Raw genomic sequence first — 22,665 nt, forward strand, 5'->3', positions numbered from 1 at the left:
GAAAGTTATATAGACGAGCTGAACCCTGCCCAGGTTCGCACAGCAGGCGGGTCCCGGAGCTGTGCTTCGGAAACAGCAACTCTGACCTCTCCGGTTCACGCTTTGATCTCATGCCATTGAAATAAACTTTATATTGAAAGATAAGGATGATACAGATAGTTGCGTGGAAGCCCCCACATCCACTCTCCAGTGTCCCCAAATCATCATCAGTACTCACTATAATTAAAAGCAATTAAGGATAAAAATAGACTGCACTTCTGTATAAATAAACTTATGGCATTTTCCCTCCAAATCACGAGGTGTTTAAGTGTAGTCTTCAATTTTTCAAAACCCACTTTAATAAGGGTTATTAAACCCTTTAACCTCCCTTCTAGCCCACCACCCACCAGAGGTAGTAGAAAGGAAGTTTTAATAGGGCACGGGGGCGGGGGGTGGATCTGTTTGGAAATAGTTTTTGGGGCGATTCCAGTCTTTATTGTCAGGGTATCAGTCGTTCAGTTCACACAAACCAGCAGAGTAGCTCAGCCCACGCACACACACCCTTCACGAATCAGCAACGGCAGTTTCATCCAGAAGAAACCTCCGCTCTGCCAATCTGTGGAGTCAGCAGAAGCGGCAAGAAGCCCCCTGAATATCACGAAACGTTCTGTGGTGTGTTTGTCTCTAGGGAGTCGTGACGAACGATAATCAGTGAAGAAGGCAAGGCGAGCCAACGCCACAGCAGCGTCCACGGTCTGTTGGGTCTGTTGGGTTATGCTTAGAGTCCCAAGCATCACACGTACCCTTACGCATCCGCTCCGGCAAAACATCGCGCGAAAACACCAGTGTCTGTTCCCAGCGAAACATCCTCTCACATGACCCAACTGAGTCTCCAAAGAAACCAGAGGTTTCCACTTTATTTACTGATCTCAAATTTATTACATTAAAATGCTGCTACCTGGTTCTGGTATTCTAGCCTGATCAGAGAAAGGTTCACAAAGTTTGTGAGAGTAAGGGAGATACAAATACTTTTTTTTTCTTCCGTATTTCAACCAAGGGCTCTCACTTTGTATTTCAGGCTGACCTTCAATTTGCTCTGAAACCTCAGTTGGTCTTGAATTTGAGATCCTTTTGTCTTGGCCTTCCAAATATTGCAATTCTAGGTCTGTGCCACCACATTCAGCTGAGTAATATTCCTTATATAGAAACTTAACATTTTTCTGAGAAATATTCTTCCCACATAGAAGGTTAATTTCCTACATAGAATCATTCTACAATAGAAATCCATGTTTCAATTCATAAACTGGCTGGCTTTTAATGATATTAAGACAATTAACATTAAAATTACTTTAGCAAGGCCCTGTCCTTTACAGTTGTCCTAAGCTTTTTTTGTTTAGTTTTTGTTTAGTTTTCAAGGCAGGGTTTTTCTGTATAGCCTGGCTGTCTGGGAACTCGGAGATCTGCCTGCTTCTGCCTCCTGAGTGCTGGGACAGCAGGTGTGTGCAATCACGTCCAGCTTGTCCTAAGCATTTTGATAAAGCTGGGAACGAATTCTTCTCCAAAATTCCTCTCTGTTTTGATGTTTGCAGATCTCAAATCTTGTCCGCTTATTCGGTGGCATCCCAAGTACTGAAATGTGACATTTATTTATTTATTTATTTATCTATCTATCTATTTATTTATTTTGGCAGCTAACAGCAGTCTACATTTAAAAGTTATTTTACAGGCTGGAACTGTAGCTTAACATTGCAGGCCTGCTATTTCCAGTACGCACAAGGCCCTGGGTTATCCATTAGGAACAAGAAGAAGAAAGGTTACTTCCCATTTGCCAATGCGTTTCTACAAATCGTCTGTACCTCATACCAGATTAGGCATTACTGAATGTAAAGGACACAAAAATTAGTAACCATTATTGTATCCATTTATCACGTCTACATAGTGAGGACTCTAAGCATCCCCACACCCCTTTTAGGTAATTTATCTGAAGTGATGGTGGCAGAGCTGGTTCTCAAACCCACGTTGACGAAAGCAGTTAACTTTCTGTGGGGCTTTTGCAGCAGTAAAGCTGTAGAACCGGCCGAAGCTGGAATTCCACTGGCACCTGCCTTTCAAGGTGGTGGCCAGACTCCCGAGTTAATAGGCTTTTCAGCCAAGAAGCAAACTCCGGGCGACAAGTCACTGCAGAGCAGGTCCCCGCTGCTTCCAGACGGAAGGTGCGCTCGGCAGGGCGCTCTCCCTGCTGCCCGGGTCGGACGCCTGGGTCCGCTGTGCGAGCCAGCGGAGGCGACGGCTCGGCGGCCCCCGCACCGCTGCTGGCTGGGCTGGGCGGGGCGCAGGGCCGCTCCCGCCGCCGCGAGCCCCAACCTGCCCGCCCGACCTGGCGGCGCAGTCTCGCGGGATCGCCCAGCTCTCGCTCCCCGCGCGGCCCCGGAGGCGGTCGAGGCCCGGACGCTGCCCCCCACCCACCGCACGCACGCCCCGGCTGGCTGTCTGGGGTGGCGGGGCCGCGCGACGCCGAGGGACAGCCGTCTTCCCCTGCCGCCCGAGGTGAGGCGTCCCCGGCTCGACGGGGCGGGCGGACAGCGGGCCGGGAGCAGAGCCGCAGGTGCGTCGCCTCCGAGTCCCACGCAACTCCTGGGAAGTGACTCCGGGTCCCCGCGGGCTCGGGACGGAGCTGCTCGGCTGCAGGCTGGGACCCCGGGGGTTCAGGGGAGTCCCCCGCAGTCCTCAGGAGCTGGCCGTGGAAGGTTCGCGCTGGGTGGAATTCGGGGTACAGGGGCACTGACTGGATGAGCGCGTTGAAGGGAGGTGCTGGAGGTGAAGAATGATGGACAAGAAGTGCCACCCAGGCCACCCTTCCTGGGGGACCCCGGTCAACCCCGACAGACCCGGTTTTCGCCTTTGCGAAAACCGGAAAGGCACATCCGCAGGAGACTGCCATTGTAGAGAGAGCTAAAGTTGAAGAACTCTGTCTGGGTCACTTGTTCTCATTTTTCCCATAGTGAGATGACCAGAGGGCCCCAACCCCCTTTCTTCTAACCACCCGCACCCCTTTCCCCGCTCCAACTTGCTTATGCCACATTTCCCTTACCCAGTGTCTCAGACAGCACAATCCTTCATCAGCACTTCCCTAGCATTAAGGCTCCTTAGCAAAATGATACATTCCGCGCCCGGGCAGGTGGAAATGGCTCTTGCTAGGAAGGAATTTTCCACTTTTTATTCTAGCTTCAGTTACCTAGCATGAAATTGGACATGGATTTGATTTTGTGATGAATGTTGCTGATAACACACTTTGGGTTTGTTTTTACAGCAGTTGCCTCAGAACTCGTTTTCAGGAAACAGCTTCTTTCAAAATGGTAAAAAGAATGAAATGAGGAATTTTTACATTTTATCTCTGATTTGAGAATCTTTGGTGCGGAAAAGAGCATCGGAGCCATGTGGTGAAATCGGGGTCTGGAGAAGATGGAAATGGCCCCATTGCTCTTGGCGTGCGTCCTTCTGCCCCTCGTAAGAGGGCACAGCCTCTTCACCTGTGAGCCCATCACTGTTCCCAGATGTATGAAAATGGACTACAACATGACGTTTTTCCCCAACCTGATGGGTCATTATGACCAGGGGATTGCTGCTGTCGAAATGGAGGTAAGTGGTTTTTCATGCCTATATTGAAAATTGGTTTCAACGTAGTGTTTTCTCTTAACTGTTACTTTTTAATCTTTAAGCAGTGTTTTTTTTTCCAATAATATTTTTTAAAGTACTTTTGAAAATTAGTAAAGTTCCCCTCCTCCCGCTGACATACATTGTCTACAATTGGGCTGCTAGCTCATTTTCTTAAAAGGTTGAGTTCATAATGAAGGGTGCTTACAGAAAATAAAAATATTTTGCTTTTCTGAATCTGTGTCATTGCTTCTCCAAGACTGTGATTTCTGAATTTTTAAATTTTTAATATTTATGTTTGGTTGGGCTTTCAAGATAAGGTTTCTCGGTGTAGTCTTGGCTGTCCTGGAACTCACTCTATAGACCAGGCTGGCCTCAAACTCAGAGATTCACCTGCCTCTGCTTCTCAGAGGGGTTGCACTACCACACTCGGCCCCAAATTCTGAATTTTTTAATGGTTGACTGAACATATAATCTGTATTGCTTGAGCTAAAATGGAAGAAACTTACATGTTTTTTAAAACTACTTGTTGGGCAGCGGTGGCATACACCTTTAATCCCAGCACTTGGGAGGCAGAGACAGGCGAATTTCTGAGTTCGAGGCCAGCCTGGTCTACACAGTGAGTCCCAGGTCAGCCAGGGCTACACAGAGAAACCCTGTCTTGAAAAAAACATAAACAAACAAACAAACAAACAAATAAATAAATAAAATCTACTTGTCAAATTCATTTGGCGTAGTTTTCCCAAAGCTAATAAATTATTGAAATGTTTGGTGCTAAAGAGAACGTTTTCTTAAAAGCTGACTTTCAGGCATAGCACGTAAGTGTGTTTTCTTTATACTTGATAAAAGAAAGCCCACTTGTGGGGTGAAGGGCAGTGTGACATTAAAGATTGCCTCAGGTACCTCAGTTACCTGTCTCTGGTTTAGAGATATGCAAATGTCCCAGGGTGGTGTGGGAAGAAAGAGCAGCCTGTAGAGACAGGAACCTGCCCCGCCACACAGATCTGCTAGGTTGATAAGTTTCCTGAAGAAAAAAAAGACTAGGGTGTAAGTTTTGTAATCTTTCCCTAGAAAAGCAGAAGCCAGTAAAGGTTTTTCCTCTGGTGGTCTCTGAGAGATGAAACTTAGAAATATAATCTAGATAGGATTGTTTCAACTGACCACTTTTGATCTTGTAGCTTTGAAGGTCTTCCTTTGTGTGCTTGAATAGTTGTCTGACTACCACTTTGTAGACTCCTGTGGGTAGGGCAGTTTTTAAGTGCTAAGATATAATTTTAAAAGATTTACAAGTTACAGTGTTTTAATCTTTCAGTAGTTTCTCCAAACTAATGCAAAATCCCCTTCTTTTTACCAGTTGGGCGGGGCACTGAGGACCCACAGAGCCTGGACTGCAAGGTCCCGCCCACTCAGCTCCCTCCACTGCCCTGCTAGGCATTCTTTAGAACACTCACCAAAGGATACAGGGAGACTTCCATTGATTAATGAGACCCATAAGTGTATAGTGGATACCATCAAGCAGTAATTACAGCGTTCAGTCTGGCCGCCTCTGATGATAATGTTAGTAATACATGCTTCAGTACGGGATCGCAAAGCATTTTATTTTAACCAGGTTCCCTCTCTAAATGTACAATGTAGTAACTATGTACGTTTTAGGTTTGAATGCTCGCAGTGACCTTAGAAATTCCTAACATTTACACCCTGTCCTTGTAACAGCAGAGGAGCAGACGTACATCAGCTGTTCTAAAGGGCTTTGAAGGATGCAGCAACTAGTTTGTGTTACATGCGTTATTTTTTTTATTACAGGTGTTTCTGTTCTACTTTTTTTAAAGTTTTTCTTGTTGTTTTGTTTGTTTGTTTATTTGTTTGTTTAAACTTACCTACTTAGCGTCCCAGGTAGTTTCATGTCTGACACCACCAAGAAGGGTTTTGGTTCTAAGTGCTGACACCGCCAGTCTCTTACTGGTATATGATCTTCACATGCCACCACTCTTCGGGGCTGTCCAGGTTTCCTGTTATATTTCCAGGGAATTAGTTTTAAGATAAAGGCTGAAGAATCACATGGCGGGTTTGGTAACCATTTGTTCCTTCCTCCTTTTCTGATCTTTTTGCAAAGAGAGTTTTTGTTTTGAGACAGGATCTTCCTTATTTGCCCAGTGTGGTTTTGAAGAGTCTCGCAGACCAGGTTGGCTGTGAACTTCAGATTCTCCCTTATTTCCTTCCCAGTGGCAGGGTCGGAAGTCTGTGCCACTAGGGCAGGCTTTGCTTTCTATTTTAATTAACAGGCTCGTCTTGTGTTTCCCAGAACTTGCGTGGCCTGGAGCTTGCTATATAGCCTGGGCTGGTTTTGAGTTCATCATCCTCCTGCCTCCATGCTCTGAGATTATAGGCACTCACCACCATGACTACCTTTTAAATGTACTTTTTTAGCTACCAAGAATTCCATGTAAGTCAAGAGACTTATCTTATTTCTCTCTTTTAAAATTTAATTTATTATTGTATGTGTGCATATGCTTGGTGTGTGTGTGTGTGTGTGTGTGTGTGTGTGTACAGATGAGCCGCGCACAGCACCAGTGTGGAGGCCGTGTGTGGGAACTGGCTTTTTCTCTCCCCTCCCCCCCCATGAGTCCTGAGGCTCTAACTCAGGTTGTCAGGCAAATGCCTTTACCCTCTGAGGGTCTCATCCAGTCCTCCTCTTCCTCTTTTTGGGCCTTGGCATTCATTTTGTGCTAGCCTGGCCTCTTTTATTGAGTTCTGTTGCTAATCTGTGATTAGATAAGATAGGGCAATGGCTCTCAAAGTTTAGTTCGTAGACTGCAGCTTCTTAAAGACTGATTTCTGAGAACAATACACAGCCATAGTAACTAGCCGTCCCAGCAGATGTGATTGTCAGAGTTTACAACCCACTAAGTAGACCTTTTCTGTGCAGGACTACATCCAGTTCTATAGGCCTTACAGTTTCTGTCACAGCTACTCACCTTTGCGATTGTGCCAGGAAAGCAGTCGTAGACAGCATATGAGTGAATTAATATGGCTGTGTTTCAGGAAAACTTTTGTAAACATGGGCCATGGGCAGGCTTGTACTTCACTAAACCTTTAAGTACTTGAAAGTGTTTTACAGATAATACTATCCGTATCATGGAATGAATGAGCATTATTGTGCATCCTTAGTAATATGTTACCTGGGCTCTAATGTGGTTTTATTGTTATTTATTTGTGTTGAGTGTGGGGCACAGAGGCCAGGCCGGGGAATGTGTTGGCTGTCTTCTCCATTGCTTTCTACCTTCTTGTCTTGAGACGGTGTCTCCCATTGGGCTGGATCTTACTCAGCGAGACCGTCTAGCCAGCAAACCCTTGGGATCTGCCTGTCTGCCCTGCTGCTGGGGTTACAGGCACACATAGCCTCACTCAGATTGTTATGCACGTGCTGGGGATTTGAACTCAGATTCCCATGCTTGCAATCTTTGCTGCTTGTGGTGGTTTGAAAGAGAAAGGCCCCATAGGCTAATGTGTGTGAATACTTGGTCCCCTGTTGATAAAAATATTTGGAAAGGATTAGGGGGCATGGTCTTGGTTGTGGGTGGGCTTTGAAGTTTTAATGGCACCTTTCTCCCCACCACCACCACCTACGTGTGGATCAGTATGTGAGCTCTCCGCTACTGCTCCAGCATCTTGCCTGCCTGCTCCCACGCTCCCACGCTCCCCTCCATGACGGTCATGGACTCTAACTCTCTGAAACCATAAGCTCCAAATAAATTCTTTCTTCTGTAAGTTTCCTTGGTGATGGTGTTTTATCACAGCAATAAAAAGATCTCATTATATGGTTTTATCTGGCTTAGAACTTGCCTATGTAGACCAAGATAGCCTTCAACTCATAAAGATCCACCCACCTCTGTCTCTGGAGTGCTGGGATTAAAGGTATGGACCACCACACCCTACTCCAGATAAAATTTTAAAGTCAAAGTTATCACAAGTCAAAAGTATCTGACAGCAATATCATGGCTCTTCAATTTTGATTCAGAAATTGCTTTAAATAAGAGATTTCAGTCCCCCTCCATTTTGTATCTCTCTCCATAACGCCATCTGTATTAGAGAGTTAAGTTCTGATTCTCAGTGGAACTTGGCTTTATGAAAAGGATGCTGCCCAGGTGAACTGTCCCTGGGAATGCAAACAGCAGCTGGCTTCCACTGTGTGACCCTTGTTTTCTGTCCAGAGCTTCATCCCAGAGCTTAGGAGGCGACATCCTGTGAGGCTGACTTCATACCGTAGGGCTGAGGTTGATCTAGGGGAAATGGAAGCAGGAATGTTGTATTATTCTTTGTTGAGGGCCAGAGTCCTGTATTGTGTTTGGACCAGCGTGTGGCCATTTATCTTTAAACAGTTTAAAGGAAGTAAGTCATAAAACCCTTTCCTTTCCCCATGTTCATATGTACCATTAAAGTGTCAATATTCGATTTAAAATAAAAGGAATGGAAAGGGAGTGGATCTACGGATGTCTAAGAGAAAATGTTTCTGTGGTAGAGTGACTGTTTTAGACATTTGCGGGTTTTATGCCTTTAGAAGAACGCAGAGGACTTTGTCCTGTCATTTACCACCTCCTCTTCTGTGCTCATACACAGGGCACTAAAATAGCGTGGATGTTTAGTTTGCTGCAGCTATTTGGTGTTCTAAGGTATATGGTGTAAAATGGCTGTAGCTGTTCCACACGTAATACAGGAGTCCCAGAGGTGAGGGAAATGCTTCAAAGTGTTGTTCTCAGTGGGAAGCAGGCCGAGGGTGGCTGCTGCTGCCTTTTAAGTGTTGTAGATGCAGGGAAAGCACTTGACTGCTTCTGGGTCTACAGAGTATAGGAGACTGCATGTGAAGAGAAAGGGCTCAGCGCTCCTCTCCTGGTTTTGGTATCCTGCGGTCTGGGGTGCCGTCAGTCACACCCTCTGAAGAGTTTGTCCATGAGGGGCTGTGGGAAGACTGGGGTCATTCTTTTCTCTCCTGGAGAACGTGGAATGCAGTAGTGCTTTTACTTCTTCCTTTTGTGTATTTGTATTGTATCCATTAATATTCATTGAACCTGAATGTTTTCTCAGAATTATAGCTTTCCATGTTGGACAGTTGCCATATAAAATATGACATACTACCATACCAACCAGTAGTGTGTATGTTTTTTCAGTTTTCCAAGGGAAATAAATGAAATGTTATAATGCTCCCTGCCAAAAAAATATTTTCCAAAAATAACAAGCCTCACATATAGAAATAGTGTGCACTTCTAATTTTATTGTTTCAAATTTCATTTTATATTTGTTAAAAAAAAAAAAAGCCGAGTAGCCTGAGATTGAACACATTTGTAACACAGTAACGCAGTAACGGATTGATTGTTTTAAACAGTGGTTCTGGGCCTGTAGGTTGTGACCCCTTTGCAGGGGGGGGGGGTCAAAAGACTCTTTCATAGGGGTTGCATGAAACCATGAAAAACACAGAGATTATATTATAATTCATACATAACAGTATTAAAATTGTAGTTATGAAATAGTAATAAAAATAATTTTATGGTGGGGGTGTCACCACAACCTGAGGAAGTGTGGTGAAGGATCGAAGCATTAGGAAGGTTGAGAACCCCTGTCTTAAACAGGAGTAGAGTGCATATGTGCTAAACTGAAAATTAGAATCTGCAGCTGCTTGCCAAGTACCAGCAGGGTCTGCCCCATGCTCCAGTCACAGGATAAATGCTCTTCAGTGCTAATGGAGACCAGGCCCATCCAAAACAGGGCTGAGGACCCCCTGCTTAGGCCAATCCTTTATGTTTTTCTCAAAGGAAAAAAAGTTGAACACCTTGCTTTTTTTAAAGATTTACTTTATTATATTTAAGTTTGTTTTATGGTATGGGTGCTTTGTCTGCATGTGCGTTTGCATGCCACATGAATGTCCGACACTCCTGGCTCTTCAGAGTCACAGACTCACCACACCCAACATGTGGTGCTGGGAGTTAGACTTGAGTCCTCTAGAAGAGCCTGCTCTACACTGCTGAGCCATCTCTGCCCCGTCACACACCTCTTTCTCTCAGTACCTCAGTAGAAACTGTAGCCCACACTTGTCATTACCTCTAATACCACCGACCCCAGGCCCACGTTCTGGTTTCCCGTTGTCACTGTGATATGGGGAGCTACAGGCCCTCTTTCTGTATCTTTCACTGAGACTAACTGGTATCCATCCATTGAACAAAATATTCAAGTGCATATATGAGTAAATACCAGAGATACCATTCAATTATTGGGCATACAATAATCAATCAGTAGACCTCTGTGCTCTTGTGGAATTTATAGTCTCAGTGGAGAAATATAAAACAATCTGTTTTGTCTTACAATTTTTCATTATAGTTTTCGGCAAAGTTTATATTCTTAGATTTCCTTTTGCCCTCAGCTTCTTGTTAAACAAAACCAAGCACACATTTAGACCCACTTTAATGTTATTCTTGCTCTGATCATTGCTTCATTTCTTTTATATGCTTTTTGATTATTTGTTCTCTGTAAGAGGAGCCTCCATAGGTTTTTATTTTCTTCTAGGATAGGGCACCTGGACTGGTTAGGCAGAAAGGGAACGACTATTACAGCAGTGAGCAACTCACAGACTGACACGAGGCAGAGGAGAATCACAGCCCAGGCTCCCAGGAAACAGGGTCCACCTAAGGCCCTGACGGAGGGTGAGGGGTCTGCTTAGGAGAACTACATGGAGGGTCTCACGGAGGGCGGATCCTGACTGGAAGTGATCTGCAGGCTGAACCTGAAAGTATGCAACTGCGCAGTCCACGCCGATGTCGTGGCACAGTAGGAGCTTCAGTCAGAGTGTTTGCTGCCCTGCTTTGGCATCTTGACCACTTGGCAATAGCCAGGTCAGCCTCAAAGGGAAGTCATATTACTGAATTTAAGTGTCCCTTCTGTCACCATGACCCCTTTGTTACAGAGCCAAGCAATCAAATCTTGAAATAGCTTGAGGAAAAACGCCTGATTGACATCCACATAGTGGAGATTTAGTCTCCATGGTTAAGGTCTTCCTCTGTGTTGAAACCTTTTGGCTTGTATTCACACACAGCAAAAACATTGGCTATTACAGACTCATTTTGGAAAAAAAGTAGGCATGTACTGCTTATGTCGCATACTGGTTATGCCATTAGCCGTGTCTGCCGGTGTGACTCCTTACGTCACCATCCTGCCGCTGATGGTGTGGATACGACCTAAGAGTTAAAGTCCTGTGTCTTAGGGCGATCTGAACAAAGCTAACGACATGTAGCAGTTCCCTCACGGCTGGGCCAGCTTGTGTGAGCCTGCTTGTTCTTGACCCTCTTGTCCTTTAGTCTGAGGGGCGTCTCCACGGAGCCATCAGTGCGGCTGCTGGTGCTTGAATGCAGGGCCAGGCTAGCTTCCCAAAAGTGACACTCACCAATGACTTTAGTGGAAAAAGCCGTAATATGGCAGAAGGAGGCACTCTGGGAATATGCACAGTTTGCTCATGCTCCTGTCCCATGTCACTTGAAGATGGAAAGCTGTGGGGACACCCGACGTCATGAGTAGGTGGCTGAGAGGTGATGTAGGTTGGTGATCTAGATGTTACTTAGATCCTCTAGATATCCCATTGTTTTGTTCAGGAACCAGTAACAAAGTTAAGGTGAAAATTCCCTTCAACTCAGTGGAATTAAGCCCGTTTATTTGTTCTTAGCCTTACCATGGAGTGGAAGGATAGGTCTATGGCCTTATCAGTTTTACATCCTCAGTACGATGGACTGGTCTGACTTCTGTGATGTGGGGTGTGGTTCAGGGTCCCTGGCAGGGAACTGGAGCTGCAGAGCTGAAGAGCTGACCTTCTTTAAGGCAGTGGTTCTCATCTGAAGGGGTGATCAAGTAGATCTCTGGCTCCAGCCCCAGTTCTCAAATCAGCAGGTCTGTGATAGGATGGGGAGTCTGCATTTCTACGAAGTCCTCGCAGTCCAGTCGCTGGTGCTATTGATCTAGGGACTACTCTTTGGGAATTCCTTTCTATGGCGAGTTAACCCAGGTGTGCACCGGCCCTTCTGTGTGCTCGAGAGAACCCTGTCAGGCTAGAGTGGCATGTGCACTGGTTCGCTGCACTGAGAAAACTATGTCTGAAAAGGAGCCTTAACCATGCCGCTAGAGCTGCTTAACACACCTAGAACGTTAACATGGGCAAGGAGTGGTGATTACTATTTTGATGGTGTTGCTAATCTCAGAAAGCCCTATTGAGCTACATTATTGACTTGTTTTTAAATTTTCTATCATGATAGAGAAAAGACCTCTTTCTGAAGAGCTAGCTCAACTGCTAAAGAGCACTGACTGCTCTTCTGGAGAAGAGCATACATGGTAGCTCACAACCTTCTGTAATGGGATTTGATTGCTTCTTCTGGTGTTTATGAGAAATAGTCTTAATAGTTTGTATTTGGGAGCCCGGGTGTGGTGGCGCACGCCTGTAATCCCAGCACTTGGGAGGCAGAGGCAGGCAGATTTCTGAGTTCTGAGGCCAGCCTGGTCTACAGAGTGAGTTCCAGGGCAGCCAGGGCTATACAGAGAAACCCTGTCTTGAAAAAAAAAGTTTGTATTTGGGTTTTCTTCCCATGATAATGTTTGTAGAAAGCCAATATGGTCTAACATCCATATGTTTGCTAGATATGGCTACTTAAGGCAGTCATGAAGAGATCTGATAGATGACAGTGGGCTGGGTTTGGAGGTCCCTTGTCAAAAGCTCATTCACTGTCTGCGCTCCAGAAACCTTGTTTCTGAAGCTAACATCAAGTCTAGAATCCCTGAGACACAAGCCCATATCAGTGTGTAAAATTGTGTTCCTTCTCTTTTTTTCTTTCTCTGGACCCTTGGAAGTAAATCTCAAGGACTGAACCAAAAGCTGTCTTCTTTCTTCTTACAAAGCCAGACTTCCCAAGGAGGATGAGCTCTTCTCCAGGCCTGTGGGCTGAGAGCCTCACTGCAGAACCCTGGGTCCCTCTGCCTCCCTCCCGCCGTCACCAATGATTTCTGTGAGCGAGAAGCAGGTCACACTGATAGAACTTGACACCTGCAGCAACACTGCACCTCTGGTTTCCCCTTGCTCACACGCTCAGCTCTTTGTAAGTCTGTGCCTCACTCCGTAGGAATCGTTCTGCTCTCTGACTAAGCAGTCACTTAGAACCCTCGCTTCACCACCATCCTTGTGCCTTCATCCCGCTCTTCAGTCCTCTGCTGGCAGCTACTGGGTTGTCTCCTGTGCTCTTCACTGTCAGGTGCCGAGGATCCGAGAGGCTGCAAGGCCAACTCAGTTTGCCATTACCCATCAAATGTCGCCACATTTCATCTCTAAATGAAATGATGCTTACCGCTTTGGCTTCCATTTAGGCCCAAAACTCAATTCTAGATTTTTTTCCATTTACTGAGATCACTTACAATCCATTCTTTATGGAATTTGCATACTAGTCATGTTTGGCTTATTTTAAGCTAAAAAGAAACAAACAACACAACACAACCACCAGATGAAGCTTGAACAGCTAGTAGACTCCATGACAAGGCTGCGAGTCAGATTCAGACTATTTGGAGCAAAGGAGCCGGAATACAGATAAGATGGTGCCGGCAGACGGTTGTCACCCATGTCGGCCTTGCCACTGCACCCTCTGTCTGGCACTGCAGAGGTGGTTGATGCCTGCAACCGTCTCACCTAATCTGTGTTTATCTGTGTTTTGCCCACTTTCTTCCCTAAAACGATACCTAAGGCATCCATATGGTCAGACCTGTGAGTCCGCTGCCCACGTGCCCCCCCTTCGTTTGCTGCCCACGTGCCTCCTGCCCCTTCGTCTGCTGCCCACGTGCTCCCCCCCCCTTCGTTTGCTGCCCACGTGCCTCCCGCCCCTTCGTCTGCTGCCCACGTGCCCCCCCTTCGTCTGCTGCCCACGTGCCCCCCGCCCCTTCGTCTGCTGCCCACGTGCCTCCTGCCCCTTCGTCTGCTGCCCACGTGCTCCCCCCCCCCGCCCCTTCGTCTGCTGCCCACGTGCCTCCTGCCCCTTCGTCTGCTGCCCACGTGCTCCCCCCCCCGCCCCTTCGTCTGCTGCCCACGTGCCCCCCCTTCGTCTGCTGCCCACGTGCCCCCCGCCCCTTCGTCTGCTGCCCACGTGCCTCCTGCCCCTTCGTCTGCTGCCCACGTGCTCCCCCCCCCCCCGCCCCTTCGTCTGCTGCCCACGTGCCTCCTGCCCCTTCGTCTGCTGCCCACGTGCTCCCCCCCTGCCCCTTCGTCTGCTGCCCACGTGCTCCCCCCCCCCGCCCCTTTGTCTGCTGCCCACGTGCCTCCTGCCCCTTCGTCTGCTGCCCACGTGCCTCCTGCCCCTTCGTCTGCTGCCCACGTGCCCCCCGCCCCTTTGTCTGCTGCCCACATCCCCCCTCCCCGCCCCTTCGTCTGCTGCCCACGTGCCTCCTGCCCATTCATCTGCTGCCTACGTGCCCCCGCCCCTTCATCTGCTGCCCATATACCCCCGCCCCCCCCCCCGCCCCTTCGTCTGCTGCCCACGTGCCCCCTGCCCCTTCCTGAGGTTCTCCAACAATTTCCTCTGGTGGAACTGGAAGAGACAGACCGTAAGGGTCAGGCTAGGGCTCAGAGTGAGACAGTTGCTACCATGATTGTTTCGTTATGTTGGAGTTTAGCTCTGCTGCCTGCATCTCTGTTAAGTTCATAAACTTGAGCTATTGTGAGTGTCCTTAGAGGTCATCTAGGAATCTTCTCGCATTTCACTGAATACCGAGATCCAGAGACAGAAAGTCATCTGTGCAAAGTGACACAGGTGGTTAACCAGTATTTAGGACTGAGAATTAAAGCACAGGCAGCACATCGGCTAAGACTGTGAAACAGCCGCCACGGTCTTGTTCTCAGCAGCCGTCTGTCCTGCGGCAGCTGCTTTTGCTTTCGTTCATCTGGACAGAACAGAGGGTGGAGTCCTCTTCCAGGCTTCTGCCAGTCCTGACAGTGGCAGCTCTGTCCAGGGTGTCTGAGGAGGACTGACCTTGAAGGAACTGCTTTCCATTTCTCTGAGATTAACACAGCAGGTAGATTGTTGTAGTCGCCCTGAAGTGTTGTTGGTCCTTCTTTGTTACCATGTAACAAAGTCTCTATTGAGACTTCAATAGAGAAATGAAAAGTACTGAGTGTGCCCTGAAGACGCCACTGAGGGAGAGGAGGAAGAACAAAAGACTAACAACCGTGGAGCATTTCCTCAGCTTACATGATGTGTTCTGTGCAAATACTCATAGCATGGAGTTCAGAGTATAAAACTGAAGAAATGTCACAGGCAAGGTTTGTAGTCTTTGCATCTAAAGGTTTGGTTTCCAAATGTGGAGTTTGAACATTCTGTGGGAAAATGTTGATTCCTAACAAGATTGCACTTCAAAAGGTTGGGACAACATTGGCATCCTGTTGGTTCTGTCACATGACTGCTGCGTTGGTTCAACAGTGCCTGCACCATGGCTTGAAGTAGTTCTTGGTTTTGAAGTATTTGTCCCCAGCTTATCGGTGCTGCGGAGGTCTGCACACTGTTAGAAGAGTAAACACAGCTGAGGCTTTGATGTCTGACCTGTGAATTTCTGTTGTTTACAACTTGAAGAGCAATTTCATGTAGATTCCCAGTCCTCTTCTGATACATCCGGCCTCCATCCTTGTTGGATGAGGCTGTTTTGCTTGTCTTCTGGTTGGAGGAAGTGACTATTTTCAGCAAGAACTGGGTAAGGAGACAAGACTTACTATGTCTTACTACATAGACTGAGGTCACGTGGACTAGAGTCTCCTTATGTCTCTTGTCACTATGCAACAACCTCTTCGAACTTGACTCCTTATCTGCAAGATTGTCTCACAGGGTTATTGGCATCCTGATATCTGATAAGCTTGTTATAAGTATTGATAATAGGGAATGCTTTATAATATTATAATAAGTATTAATAGTATTATAAGATTTATAATTCACAGCTCAGGAATTGTAACAGTAGTAGTGAGTCTGGAATAAGAACATTTAGATTCTAATTCAGCATAGATTTAGAACTTCCAAATTAATTTCCAGTAAGAAGTTGGCACACTTTCTCCTAGTGATCTGAAGGTTGCCCGGTTGGGTTGTGAGGTCTGTGATGTCGAGGTGCTGTGAGGTCACTGTAATGAGGGAAGCCAGGAAAGGCAGCTCCGTAGGGAGGGAGGGCTCCTTCGGGGCCAGAGCAGCTGTGCCTTTGTTTGTTTGCTGGATCAGGCTTCTTTTGTAACTTCCCACTTAACTGTCTCTTGGCTAGATGAGGTGTACGCAGAAGCTTTGAGAATAACCGACTGAAGGGTGCTCCCAGGCCCCAAGGCTAAGTCCCTTGTCTGTTAGTCTGAAACAGTTGAAACTTGGTGACTCTGTTGGATCTGACCCAAAGACATGATTTCTTTGTCATGCACAGTATTTTAAATAAGTATTTTAAATAACGTGCCAAGATTCAAGGTTTGTGGGGGGGATTTCTTACCTAAAAGTTGAGGTTCTCTTTTTGTGTATGCAAAATGGGTGTGTCTGACAACTCTGCTCACACCTCTGAGCCCAGTCTGCTGGCTCTAGGCGGCAGCTGCTGCACGCACTTCCCTGTCTGAAGACCCTCAGCTGATGAGCCTGGCCTCAGACATGGCTTCAATTTCCAATATGTGATTTACTCTCTTTTCTGTATGCAAATATCAGTGTTTCTATAGTAGGCAACAGGAATAGAACCCTTAGAAAATATGTATTGAAAGTAGATTTATTAGTGTGCCTTGTATATGGACTGGGCAGTCCCAACAGTGGGTAGCTGGAGGCTGGAGTGGCTGGGAACCCAGTAGCAGCTGCGTCTACCGTAACTTGCCATGTTCATCCTGTAGTAGCAGCTGCGTCTACCGTAACTTGCCATGTTCGCCCTGTAAGAACTTGTAGATGAAAGCATGTGTGTGAGTACAGGTGTGACTTTCATCTGCCATCAACTGGACCTCAGGTTTACATGTTGGCTGTCTGCTCACTGTGGCAGTTGTCAAGGGATTTCTCTGTGAGACTCAATACCGTATGCTTGCATTCTTTCTGCTGAAGAGTCTGGCTAGCGGGCACTTTAGGGACCCCTACCACATTCATAAAGCTGGTTAAGGTCTTTTACTTATGCTCAGCCATGTTGGAATCCTCAGGCCTGCTGCTGTAGGGTTTCTGGGCTCTGGTGGAGACTGTCCTGGGCATTATTGTGGTTTACACTAGTGCCTAGGCTTCTGGGCTGGGCAGACTAACCCTCGGTGCGGGTGTCTCTTTGTTGGCGGGCGTTTTGTTCCTTGGTCTCTGTTTCCACTCTGTGGTGGGCATTTGTTGCTTGATGGGACATTCTTCTGAAGTGTGACCGGCCCCTGGGGGCTCTGGCCATTAGGAACTGAGGCTTAGGATGGAGAAGGGCCAGGTGAGGAAGGGTCAAGGGCTTTCAAAAGAGGGAGGAAAGTGTGTTAGACCAGGATCTGCTAACTCAGTCCCCTGGATATGGGAGCAGAGTGAGGAGAGGCCAAAGCAGATGCTTGCTAAGGAGCCGGGGATGAGACTGGAGACTGGACTTTGAGGACTAGAAGGAGAGGTGACGGTCTCAATTAGCTTACTTGCTTCTTTGGCAGGAGAGGCCTGTAGGTTTCCAGGCAATGCCTGCTGGATTTGTGGGATAGGGTGGGGCAGAGCAAAGAGTTGGGGGAAGAATTTTGCAGAGGATGTTGTGACCCTCTGTGTGATCCACTGGAGATGTCCAGGAGGAAGGGAGGCCGTGGTAGGCTGCTGCAGACCTGGGGCTGAGACACGGGGGAGTCCTGGGGGGTGTGCCGGGGGAGGGGGATTGGACTTGGGGTGGCAGAGGGAGAAGTGAGGGTCTGCAGCTAGCCCATCTGCATCCTGCCCAGTGTGGCCTGTGTCCCAGAGAGTGCCTGCTGGAGTTGGGGCCTGGGAAGTCAGGAGGAGAAGATCTGTTGGCTACACTGGAGGTGGGGGCAGGGAGTGGGCACATGGGGGAAGGGAGGCTGCTATGTTGCTGTGTTGCTGAGCTGGGGATGAGACTGGGGGATTTGATTTGGAGGAGCAGAAGGTGAAGTGAAGGTCTGTAGTTGGTCTCCCTGTTCCCCTGGCCGGAGTGGTTATCAGGCCCCAGCAATGTGACTCTAGGCTTCTTGAGGACAGCGTAACACAGGCCTCAGTGTGCCAGTGTTCATGCCTCAGCCTTGCCTCAGCCCCAGAAGATGATCTCTATGCCTGGATGTTTCCCACGCCGAGGCCGATCACTAAGTGCCCCTTTTAATGACAAAGACTCAGAGCTTTACAGAATACCAGCTGTGGGCTGGAGAGATGGCCATTCTCAAGTGCTTGGCGGACATCCAGAATGTCAGAATGCTGACTGTGTGGCCCTGTTTTTGTGCAGTCACTTTGCCACATCAGGGCAGGTGAACTTTCTCTAAAGCTGTTGTCAGGTGATTGTTGGGTGTGGCTTCTGTAAAATTTGAAATGAGTTCTTTCTGTGGAGGGTAGCCTAGCCTTTTGTCTCTGCCTCATTGTGACCATGAAATTGTCCATCTCTCCTTGTTTGTACTATTTTTAATGTCTTTATATTTTAAGAAAATTTTATTAGGTATAATCTGTACTCAGCATATTTTAAAGTGTATTTGTTGCAGGATATTCAAAATCTAAGTGGTTTACATCAGGACCTATTTTAGTTGGTTACTGAAGAAAGTACAATCCCTGTTCCTTTTTATCTTTCAGAAGTTTCTCAAATCTTATAACTCATCAACAAGAGCTTTTCCTAGGTTTCTTTGCATGCTTGGTAATATGGCTATGACTTTAGGAGGTTTTTTTTTTTATGTTTAAATGACAGCCTCTCTTTTCTGTGGGGAAATAATGCTAATACACAGGTTCAGTACATTCCTCTCAAATCAGAATTGCAATCCTCTCATATTTCACATTCTCTATGTGTGATATCAACTTTATGCTGATGACTATAAGAATGTATATTCTTTTTAAAGCTATACTTTATTATTTATTCATGTATGTGCATGTGTCTATGTATATATGCTGTGTATGTGTGTGTGTTTTGAGGATTCGGTCATGTTCTACCCTTACCGTAGTTTGTCCTTATCTGTATCTACAAAGTCATTAGATACCATGTGTTTCTTAATGTTTACCCTTCCCACTAGGATTAAATTAAAGGAAGAAGGATCTCTGACTATTCCATTCACTGCTGTATCCCCAGAGCCTAGAATAGTGGCTGCTACTCCATGATGTCTCTTATAAATATTAACTATAACTGAATAATGAATGCCTGTGCAGACAGGATAAATGAATAATGACAAAGCATGACTTCTTGTAAAAGGTACAACCTATAAAATCATAATTTCCATCTTGTATGAAGGGCTCATACATACATTTAACACAAAAAGTTACTATCTCAGACTTAAACACATTGAAAGAGACTCATTTGGAGGGCAGGTGAAAAAGTATTCTCTTTAAGTATTTATGATTAACATTTTCCTAACTGGATCTCTCTATTTTTTTTTTAATAGCACTTTCTGCCTCTTGCAAATCTAGAATGTTCACCAAGCATTGAAATGTTCCTTTGTCAAGCTTTTGTACCAGCTTGCACAGAACAAGTTCATGTAGCTCCACCTTGTCGGAAATTGTGTGAGAAAATAGTTTCTGATTGCAAAAAACTGATGGACACGTTTGGCATCCGATGGCCTGAAGAACTTGAATGTAACAGGTGAGTGATACTTTTCAGTGAAAATGAAAACTGCAAGTACTAAAGACAATGGCCTTTTAGTATTGTTAGCGCCTTGCGGTACGACTGACATTGTTTGACAATATTTGCTGCACCCTGAAAGGTAGGCACGGTGGGTGAGCACCGTAGACTACTGGTCAGCCATACGCGTGCTTAGTTCTTGCTGTCAGGGCCTTCCAGGAGGGTGAAGGGCAGATAAATAAGTAGTTGTGCTCGTGAACGCAATGACTGAGTCACACAGCAAGGAGACTTCCTGATGATCTGAGAACATACTGGTGCCGCTCACCTCCCTGGGGCTGGGGGCGGTCAGGAGGATTGACTGCTGAGCTAAAGGATGAAGGATGAGGCTAAGTTACTTCAGTGATGGAGAGGGGACGAACACTGCAGGCAGCCAGAGCAGCTTGTCCAGATACCTGTGACAGGAGCCAGCACGGCCTGGAGAGGCAGAGCAAGGCGGCACATGCCTACATCTCAGTGCTCAGGAGGCTGTGCCAGGCAGGGCAAGAACTCAAGGCCAGTCTAGGCTGTAGTGTGAGGCCTCTCCTCAAAAAGCAAACAGAACAAAACACAAGGCAGTGTGCCTGTAGCTGCACACGTAAGAAAAGCTGTGGTGCAAGCAGCGATCAGGCCTCTCAGCTCCTTCTAGCATGACTTCCTGCTCAGAGCGGTGAGGTCACAGGTGTGTGAGGGTGGGCATGGCCGCTGTGGAACAGGGCACTCACGCCACCGTCTCATGAGCATTGTTGGGAAGCCTCCCATGGCAGTTTGTCTCGGGACGCTAGGCCACCTCCATTTTCCAGCTTTGCTGAGGAGAGAGTGAGTGAAGATACAGAACTCACCTCAACAGCCTCTGAGAGTTTGTTTGTTTGTCAAGATGTCAGTCATTTAGTCACAACTGAACTAATGAGGAAAGTGGGGAAAGAAGGTGTGTCCAGAAAGGAGGGAGGGATGGAGGGATGAGGAAGCACAGGGCGTGGTCACTCTCACTGAAGGGGTGGGGCGAAGCGCAGGCTTCTGGGGACAAATGGTGGGAGTGGAAATGAAGTCAGACACATGAATGACACATGAACGGTCTTCAGGGAACTTGGTGTTAAACAAAGCGAGCGGTGTGGTGGCCGGAGGGTCGCTCTGAAGACTGACTGTACCGAGAGGAGTGGTGGGGACAGAGAGCACAGACAGACAGTGGGGCTTGTCTGTGGTTGGGGTTGTACTGGACAGGCTTAGTAAGAGAGAAGGAGCAAGAACTGACTAAGAACTTCCAGGATGGAGGGAAAGGCGGGTGTATAGAAGGTAGAGGAGACAGTCCCTAGAAGTTGTCTGAGGAGGACACAGGATCCCAAGCGCAGGTATAAACAGGAGGGCCCTCCACTGTAACAGAGGATGGAGATCAGGATGGCTCTGTGGAGGAGGGTCTCATGGTTGCCAAGGTTCCTGAAGGAATCCTCCATGCTAGTGTCTATTGGGAATAGCTGGCGTCTGCATCGTCTGTGCATTTGCGAAGTGACAGGTGTGTAGAGTGAATGAGCCAGTCGGCTGTAGAGGCGCTGCATCCCTTCAGGTGACGTGGGAGACCCTGAGGTTGCGGTGGATACTCTGGGCTGATGAAACATTTGGCAGCAGTGATGGTATGCTTGGGCCCGTGTATTTGGGAAGCAGATATTTGGGTTTATCAGATGGACACAGTGCAAAGATAGTATGAGGGGCTGGAGAGATGGCTTGCAGTTGACCCAGGTTCAATTCCCAGCATCCCATGTCAGCTCCCAACCACCCATTAGTCCAGTTCCGGGGAATCCGATGCTCTCTTAGCCTGCGATGTCACCAGGCACGCACAGGGTACACATACAGACATGGAGACAAAATACTCATGCTCATGAAAGAAATAATAAAAAGACGAGTAAGATGAAAGAGCACAGAGTTCTCTCAGCAGTGATTTAGTCTGCCGCTGTTTTAAATGGATGAAGACTGGGTGGGAAAATAAAAGAATTGTCGTGTGGAAATGGAATGTCCCAGTGAGGTGTAAAAAAGCATTGTAGACAGTTTCTGATAAATTCACTGTAAGAGCGGAGCTTACAGACCAGGAGCAGGACACTCAGTTGACTCCTGTGTCATAACTACAGACAGCCAAAGTGGTTGGGGATTATAACTGGGGAACAGAGTTAAGCAGCCAGCGTTTAATGATATGTCCACAGCATGGTCAGGTCACTGGGGATGGCAGCTGAGGGACCACATGAGTCTCTGCCCACTCTTCGCTGTGCTCTTACTGTGTGTCTCTCCTGTCACACACACCAAAAATGCCACAGAAAAGACGTCCCATCGTCAAGGATCTTACATCTTCGTGGCAGGAAAATGAAATCAGTAAATTCTGGGTGTTCTTGAAGGTAATGTTTATGGGCAAGGTGTTTGCTCCTGATGGGATTGTGTCAGAGCAGGAGGGGTCATGACTCACAGAAACATGCACTGTCCCCAAGCTGACATCCCCCTTTTGGAGTCATACTCTGTAAAGTTGGATCTTTTTTAGAACAAACATTATTTTCTTACACCAAGTCAAATTTGTTTTGTGTTGTGACTACTTGATACATTGTCATAGGAGTGGGATCTCCATTTTAAAGAAATGGTGTAAACCCAATATCAAACCATATCTCATTTCTGTAATGCAGACAAACACCTCTTTTTAAACTTTGATTACTAGAGATATTATAACTTCTTCCTAGATGTAAAAACAGTCTTCAGTGTTTGATGGCATCTTATTTTGTGAATACAAAAGCAAGAGAAACTCTGGCCTGCTGAAGGGTTTGATGGCTACACAGGCAGCTTCTGTGTGACTCTGGGGCTCTGGGACAATGGCACACCTGGGTTCTTAGTTCCCAGGACGGGCCTCTGCCCTTCCAAGTGCCTTTGCTTTGGAACAGGCAGAAAAGCAACCCAATTCTGGGTGGAAGCACAAATTTTATGCCAGGACTGTACAGCAAAGATGTAGCTCCAGGCGTTCTCTTGAGAGTTTGAGGGCAGTGCGTCTTCTCACTCCATAGCTCTCTCCCTGTCCTTTCGTTCTCTCCTGCCCTTCCCCCAGCACAGCCTACACCACAGCCTGCCCTTCCCCACAGCACAGCCTACACCATAGCCTGCCCTTCCCCACAGCACAGCCTACACCATAGCCTGCCCTTCCCCACAGCACAGCCTACACCATAGCCTGCCCTTCCCCCACAGCACAGCTTACCCACTGCAGCCTGCCCTTCC

The 22,665-nt window shown here is 47.1% G+C and overlaps 1 protein-coding gene across 2 annotated transcripts in view; it reads left to right on the top strand.

Moving 5' to 3' along the window:
- Positions 1–2,337: 2,337 nt before the first annotated feature.
- The window catches only part of Fzd6 (frizzled class receptor 6), a 30,149-nt gene continuing 9,821 nt past the window's right edge, over positions 2,338–22,665 (top strand). Inside the window, exons 1-3 of one of the 2 annotated variants that reach the window (XM_052161431.1) lie at positions 2,338–2,584; positions 3,290–3,618; positions 19,214–19,410. In XM_052161431.1, the coding sequence (XP_052017391.1) occupies positions 3,442–3,618; positions 19,214–19,410 (374 nt within the window). In that variant the 5' untranslated portion in view covers positions 2,338–2,584; positions 3,290–3,441. The remainder of the gene's footprint in view (positions 2,585–3,289; positions 3,619–19,213; positions 19,411–22,665) is intronic. The other variant, XM_052161432.1, reaches the window with a different exon arrangement.

This window comes from Apodemus sylvaticus, chromosome 17, assembly GCF_947179515.1.
Source record: "Apodemus sylvaticus chromosome 17, mApoSyl1.1, whole genome shotgun sequence".
In the NCBI taxonomy this organism is placed as follows: domain Eukaryota; kingdom Metazoa; phylum Chordata; class Mammalia; order Rodentia; family Muridae; genus Apodemus; species Apodemus sylvaticus.